General features: G+C 37.5%; 1 protein-coding gene across 1 annotated transcript; it reads right to left on the reverse strand.

The window, feature by feature from the left end:
* Positions 1-848: 848 nt before the first annotated feature.
* Positions 849-5,243, reverse strand: LOC120004314 (transcription factor TCP8-like). Its single transcript, XM_038853625.1, has 2 exons — positions 3,332-5,243; positions 849-1,213 (listed from the first exon to the last, which is right to left on the reverse strand). Exon 1 carries the CDS (start codon positions 5,007-5,009, stop codon positions 3,360-3,362), a length of 1,650 nt encoding a protein of 549 aa, XP_038709553.1. The 5' UTR covers positions 5,010-5,243; the 3' UTR covers positions 849-1,213; positions 3,332-3,359.
* Between the last annotated feature and the right edge of the window lie 2,156 nt (positions 5,244-7,399).

Raw genomic sequence — 7,399 nt, forward strand, 5'->3', positions numbered from 1 at the left:
AGGAGGTCAAAGCATTTCTAGAAGATTACGGAGTCAAGCTCACATCTACTCCATACTATGCTCAGGCAAATGGGCAGGCAGAGGCTTCAAATAAGGTGATCATCTCTATCTTGTAGAAAACTATCGAGGATAATCTCAGAGCATGGTACAAGATACTACCAGAGACATTATGGGCCTATCGTATATCCAAGAGAACAAACACTGCCACCATCCCTTTTGCTCTCACTTTTGAGCATGATTCAGTACTACCTATAGAGCTGGTGGTCCCATCTTTGAGGACCATGAAGCAACATGATCTATCTGCTGAAGAATATTCAAAAGCTATGAACATGAAGCTGGAACAATTAGATGAAAGCAGGATGGAGGCTTTGAACAGGATGATAGTCCAAAAGAAGAAGATAGCAAAGGCCTACAACAAGAAAGTGAAGAAGAAAGTATTTCATGAAGGCCAAATGGTGTGGAAGGTGATCCTACCACCAGGAATCAAGGACAGAGAGTTGGGCAAATGGTCTCCAAACTGGGAAGGACCCTTCAAGGTCCACAAAATTCTGAAAGGCAATGCATATTGGATGGCAGACCTAGATGGTCAGCCACATAGGAGATTTATTAATGGCAAATACTTAAAAGTCATATTTCCCAAGCATTTGGGAATCTACATCTATAATGATATAAAAAATGTAAAAGCAGGCTTTTTAGTCGCAGCTATGAGCTGGCCTTAACGGCCGCATATTATGAATAAAAATATTAGATGGCCACAGGCCACACAAAAGAAAATGTGAAAACTTTCTCAAACTACTATAGGAATGACAAGGTGTGCAAGAGTGGGAGATGCCTTAGAAGCATCAGCTGATCAAATTAAATCAGGTAAACAAAGAGTTCGAATTTTAATTGGGTTTTGATTCGGTAGTAACTGACATTTGGGAACTAGGCGCGACAAATCATCTTTAAATCCAACTTTGAACAGTTGAATTCAAGCTGGGGGGCAATTATTGACACTAAAAATATTATGGGCTAGGCCTAATCCATGTACAAGGCCCAAGGTGTAACCCGTACAGTCCATTATGTTTTGAATCAGTCACAACCCATGAACCCATTATATTGAGGAGATAAAGCCCAGTTGATGAGTAACTGCCCAGGTGAAGTTGTGCTGGGAGTGGTCCACGTAAAATGGAAGAAGTGGTAACAATTACAACAAGGTGGTCCAGGTGACAACCTACGAGAGAAGTAAGGGAAAAACTGATATGAAGAGATGGTAATAGCTTCAAACTGACAGAAAATGACACAAATGAGGGGACAACTACAGTAAGATCATGGTTTATGGGGGAGAATTTCGTGCAAGTCAGAGAGTATAAAAGCTGGTAGACAGACAGAGAAGACACACACAAACAATCAGTCAAACAGACAACAAAAATCAAGCCCAAAGGCATTTTCAAGCTTCCTAGCATTTCAATTACTTTCCAAATCCTTGTCAATTTCGAGTAAATATCATGTTGTTCATTCCAAATTCTATCGTATTTATTCCTTGTCAAATTTCAATACCAACCACCGTTGTGTAAATTGTTCTTGGTGTTTATTTAGTTTTCTTCATTTCAATATCAACAAAGCGCACTTCAGTGGAGTTGAGGAACCTAGAACTATTGAGATATCAAGATAGTTCGTTCAATTGTCTAGATAGAAGTCTTATTTACATTTGGTGGATTTCATTCTAATTAGTATAGGAAACTATAATCCTTGACACACCTGCAAATCATCACCACCACGGATCACTTTTTGGTGACAACAATTATATAAATTATGTGTCTCAAGGGGCTCTCTCTTAAGGCAAAATAATTTCAAAAAGTAACATGTGATCCTTGATAGTTATCTTGTATATATTGATATTTGTGGATGTTTTTATTTATAACCCTAACACAATTCTTATTTAGCAAAATATTTCTAGATCATTATTCTATCAAAAACAAAATTATGCATACATTTTTCTAAAATTCATTTTATGTGTTAGTTCTTCTCTAATCAAGTATTTCATTGAAATCCTAAAAAAAAAATTATTATTCCTGCACCAAACAGTTAAAAGCATTAAGAAAGGAGCTAAAATCTAGGAAAGCTCATGCAAAATCCAACATTTCTGAAATAAGGAGTAAAAAAAATTTTAAGGAATGAAATCAAGAAAGTTAATTGACTGTGTTGCTCTCACTGTTCCATAAATTGAATAACTAGAAACTTAGACTTTAGATCTTTAAAAAAAAAAAAAAAATAGAAAAAAACTAGAAACTTAGAAATAGATGCATATAATCAGAGAGAAACCCGAGGCAGTAGACAAAGGAACAGTATATTTTACATATTCCCTTTTCTGTCCCTTCTTCATAATAATAAATCCCATGTTTTATTATTATTTCACTGTAACTTCCTGGAAATGAGGGAGATGTTTTAAAGCAGGTGAACGAATCAAACATGCAGTGAAGGATTGCTAGTACCAAACAATCACTTAAAATATATCATTTTACAATAATATATTGAGTAAAGCAAATTTAATACAAATGAATTTAAAAATATCTAAAACTTGCATGCTTTCTGCAACTTTTATCTTTCAGAGGCTATGGATATGGGGGGAAGAGAGAGGGAGATTTGTTTAAACACTGATTGGGATTTGTTCAAACTTCAATTATCTTTTCCGCATCCAAGAAAACTTTTTTTTCCCACTCACAAACAGAGAGAGTAGTAGATAACAGAAAGAACAAATAAAAAATGACCAGTTTGATTTTCTCTTTCTTGTCCCATCTGCTCTTTTTCAACTTCTTTGAGAAAGAAAAAGGTCAATACGGCAGGCAGGGATTGAGAGAAAAGAAACCAATATATATATATTGGACACACATGGGTTCTTCTTTATTGTCTTTTCCCATTTGAAAGAGATGAGCGAAGAGATGCTTCGGACAATGTAAAAAGGAGGAAGGGACTTTTAGGCAAGCAATTATGCATATTAAAGCAAATAAGGACATATAATTAAATACTAAACACAAACAAATAGCCTTCTATACAAACACTCTCCTCTATGTCAGTCCCTTTGGAGTTTGGACCAAATCAACTAACAAATTACATCTCAAACTCTTCCACAGCACAACATTCTGAGGGAAAAAAATCCCATAAAAAATCCCACATAATGAAGCACTGAAGTGCTAATTATCACAAATTCAACTTCCAAACTGCAAAAACAAACCCAACAAATCTCTAGTTGCTCATTCTAATTTTTTTTAAGAAAACCCAAAAACAGGAAAAAAAAAATGGAGCTAGCTCAAAAGGATTTAATATATTTATCCCAGTTAAGAAAACTAACCATCATCATAGTCACCATCTTGTGTGAATCATTGAGAACTATTGGGATCTTCATCTCCACTATCAGTATTCTGAGGCTGCTGTTGTTGTTGTTGGTGTTGGTGTTGCTGCTGCTGATGGTGATGGTGTTGGTGTTGGTGTTGGTGTTGGTGTTGGTGTTGGTGTTGGTGTTCCTCCAATGACTTATCTTGTTCAGAATTCATATTCAAACCACCTCTAGAGTAAGCATTTAGAGCTGCCAACATTCCCAAGTTGGACTCTGACATTCCTAACCCAAGATGCTGCGATGGTTGTTGTTGCTGCTGCTGCTGCATTAACATGGAACCCAGTTGCAGCGGACTTGCTCGACCTGCTTGAAAATCAATGCTTCCTGGAATGTTAAATCTTGGCATAAAATGTAGTGGCGCTTGCAATGTATTACCACTCCCTCCCGTGACGCCCGTCCCAAAAGGCCACATTTGGGGCTGCTGCTGTTGTTGCTGTTCCAAAGGCCCCGCCGTGGTGGAAGGTGGACCACCACCTGCACCAGCAGTTACAGGTAGCATCCAGAATGTACTGCCAGCTGCTCCGCTGGTGGGCGCTGGTGCCACCGCCCACATGGCAGCGGCAGGCAGCATATTTGAGGGCCTTAGTAGACCCGAAGATGCTGCTTCGGGTTTGGGTAATTTAGATCCTCCTCCTCCGTCGCCTCCACCACTTTCGCTATGTGGTTGATTATCTTCTTTGAACAAATCTTCTCTGAAGCGTTTTCTCATATAGCTTTCGCTCGTTTCTCCACCAACACTATCTCTTCCATTTCCACCACTAGGAAGTGCTTCCGCAATTTGATCTGCAGTCAATAGATGCTGCTGCTGCTGCTGCTGCTGTTGGTATTGATGAAACCCTAACAAAGCAGTAGTGTGTGCAAAGCTCTCTTCATAACGAGGGTGATGAGCTAAACCCAGAGCACCATGAAAGGAGGGAGGAGAGGATTTCGAAGGTGGAGCTGAGAGTGTGGATCCGCTACTCCGTAACGGAACATTGAGAGTGGAGAAATTCGCCGGAATCGTACCTGTTCCGGTGGCGGCAATAATTGCCGGCTCCGCTTGCTGTAACAACCACTCAATTGTCTCTCCGTCAGATTTATGGCCCAATTCTCTAGTCAATTGAAAAACCCGAGCAGCACAGGTTGCCGGCATACGTATCCGCCGGCCCCGCCCATCGACCTTGGTGTGTCGGTCCTTGGTGGACCGTTTTACTGTCGTTGAAGTGGTAGTCGCCGCTGCTGTTGTTACTATCGAGAGATTCTGTTGATTATTTTTCGTAGAATCAAGCAGAGGGCCAGATCGCGAGGAAGGTTGAGAGTCGGATCTGGTGGCGATCGCGAGGGAGGCGTCGACGAGGTGCGGTGGTGGAGCGGCGATGGAGGCAGATGCAGAGGAAGAAGAAGAAGAAGGTGAGGAAGAAACAGAGGCTGAAGAAGAACCAGTAGGAGCAGCAGCAGCAGCTGGAGCATGGTTTGGGCCTGCAAGCCCAGCTTGGATGGAGATGGAGCCCATGAACACACCTCCAGATGATCTGCTGGTTCCATCAAAACCCTGCTGTTGGTGTTGGAGATGGTGGAGGTGGTGGTGGTGGGGTGGGACTTGTGAAGAAGTATTATTTTGCTGCTTGGTGCTTTGCAAATCTGTGAGTTCCATCTGGTGGGGTTTGTGGGTTTCAGAGCTTGTTTTTTGAAAAAAAAAAAAAAATAATTTAGTAGATTTAAGCTCATATGAGCCCCAGCCCCATCTCTTTCTTGTTGGTTCTTGCTCTCACTCTCTCTCCATTCAACACATTGAGAGAGAGGAGGCTGAGTATGAGTTTTGTCGGGTTTCTTTGCTTTGCTTTTGACTCGTCTTTCACTAAGCAAGTAAGCAGCATCATCTCTGTATGTAAGAGAGAGACGTAGAGAAGAAGTGAAAACAAGTGACATAATTTATTTGCCACACAAAAAAAAAAAAAAAAAAGAGTGACATAATTTATTTATTTAAAAAAAGAAAAACAGTAACATAAGTCCATTCGTGGGGTAAAGGGAATGTCCAAAAATTGGATTTTTAATTTGCACGAAAACATACCCCAAGTTAGACACTAATGTCAGGATTTTCACTTTCTACTATTATGACTAAAATATGAAATCCTAAATTATTTGTAGCGGTGAATATATATATATATATATATATTGGAATTATTCCATGAGCTACTAAAATGAGGTTTTAAAATAAGATTATAATTTTTAGTATTCACTTTTAGGGTTAAAAATATTTTTTTCAAATTTGAAAAAAATATATTTATATTTTGATCGGTGTTACGAATCCAACGATATATTTTTGTTCGAAACAAAAATCAAATGCAACCTGAAATGTATATGAAAATGTCTTTTATTCTATATCCAACGATTCAGAATTATCAGTCACTTTTCATGTTGAATTTGATTTTTATTTCAAAAAAAAATATCGTTTGGTTCATAAGACCGATCAAAATACAAATATTTTTTTAAAAATTTTTTAAAAAATATTTTGAACCTTAAAAATTAAGATTTCATAGGAAAAATTCTCATATGTGAACTAAAAGTGTGGACAACCGTGTCAAGAAATTAAATTGTACGTAAGAAACCTACACTTCATAGGAGTCGTTAAGAAATTAAATTGTACCTACCACTTTCCCTTCTATGAGTAGTCTATTACTCTATTACTACTACAATCTTCCATCCATTTACACAATTTGAACTAATCATATGACACAACACTAGTGACCTAAGAAATCCAATTTTGGATTCATGATGCATTATCATTAGTTGTTATAATTGGGGGATGAGGTTTTTAATAATACAAGATTTGATTTGGTAAAGAAAGAATGATTTGTTACTAGTAGTGGGTTGGTTTTGTTGTAAGTATGTGTAAACTTGGTTTGTTTGTGAGTCTAGTGCAAGTCAAGAAAAGCAAGCACAGGTAAGCATCGGATAAAATAGGCATCTAATGCAGCCGGACAGCTCATCCCAACCCAACCCCACAACCGGAATATATATATATATATATATATATTCTCTTATGCGTATTTAAAATAATGACTTAAAATTCAGAGCACTTTTTGAGAGTATGTATAAGAAAAATGACTTATGAGGACAGCTCATCCCAACCCAACCCCACAACCGGAATATATATATATATATATATATATATATATATATATATATATATATATATATATATTCTTATGCGTATTTAAAATAATTACTTAAAATTCAGAGCACTTTTTGAGAGTATGTATAAGAAAAATGACTTATGAGCCCACTACTTTGGTTCCACATCTTCCATTATCAATATTGAAAACATATGTCTATATATATATATGAATTCTCCTATGCATACTTAAAGTAAAGACCTAAAATGCGGATCATTTTTTGAGGGTGTGAATAAGTGAAATGACAAATTAGGATCATCGTTTTGGGTTTCACATATTCCAAATCAACGGTGAAAACAAAGATCCGTATTTTAAATCCTTATTTTACGTTCACATGAGAAAATTCATCTGTCTCTATATATAAAAGACTTTATGCTATCTTTGGATATGTATATAAGGCCGCCTCCAATGGATACCTAAAATGGGTGAAAACCTATTTTGACTTCTTTCTCATTTTTCTGTTATCCAATAGGTAATCCAATAGGTACCCCATTTTAGGGGGTTAAGTATACTTTTTGTCACAAAAAAATTGATCATTTTTCAATTGCATTATTGAATGTTCAAATGTCTCAAGTTAGTAATAGAAAGCTCAATTTGTTCTCTTTTGATAACTTCGGTAGATTTGTCTTGTTTTGGCAATCATTATCAACCCGTTTATGTGGCAGGTCAAGTAGGTGAACAAGAGATGGATGCCCTTCGATTTCGATTAGTTCGTCAAAGGTCCAAATTGAAACGAGCAAGTGAAGTCAGTTCCAGAATGGAATGAGCATAGTCAGTCAGCACATCCATACTCTTCCTCATGGCTTTGACAAATGAGTTATGTACATCTGGGATGGAAGGTCTTCCTGGTCGATGTTCGGCTGGGTTG

This window comes from Tripterygium wilfordii, chromosome 8, assembly GCF_013401445.1.
Source record: "Tripterygium wilfordii isolate XIE 37 chromosome 8, ASM1340144v1, whole genome shotgun sequence".
NCBI classification, from domain to species: Eukaryota; Viridiplantae; Streptophyta; class Magnoliopsida; order Celastrales; family Celastraceae; genus Tripterygium; species Tripterygium wilfordii.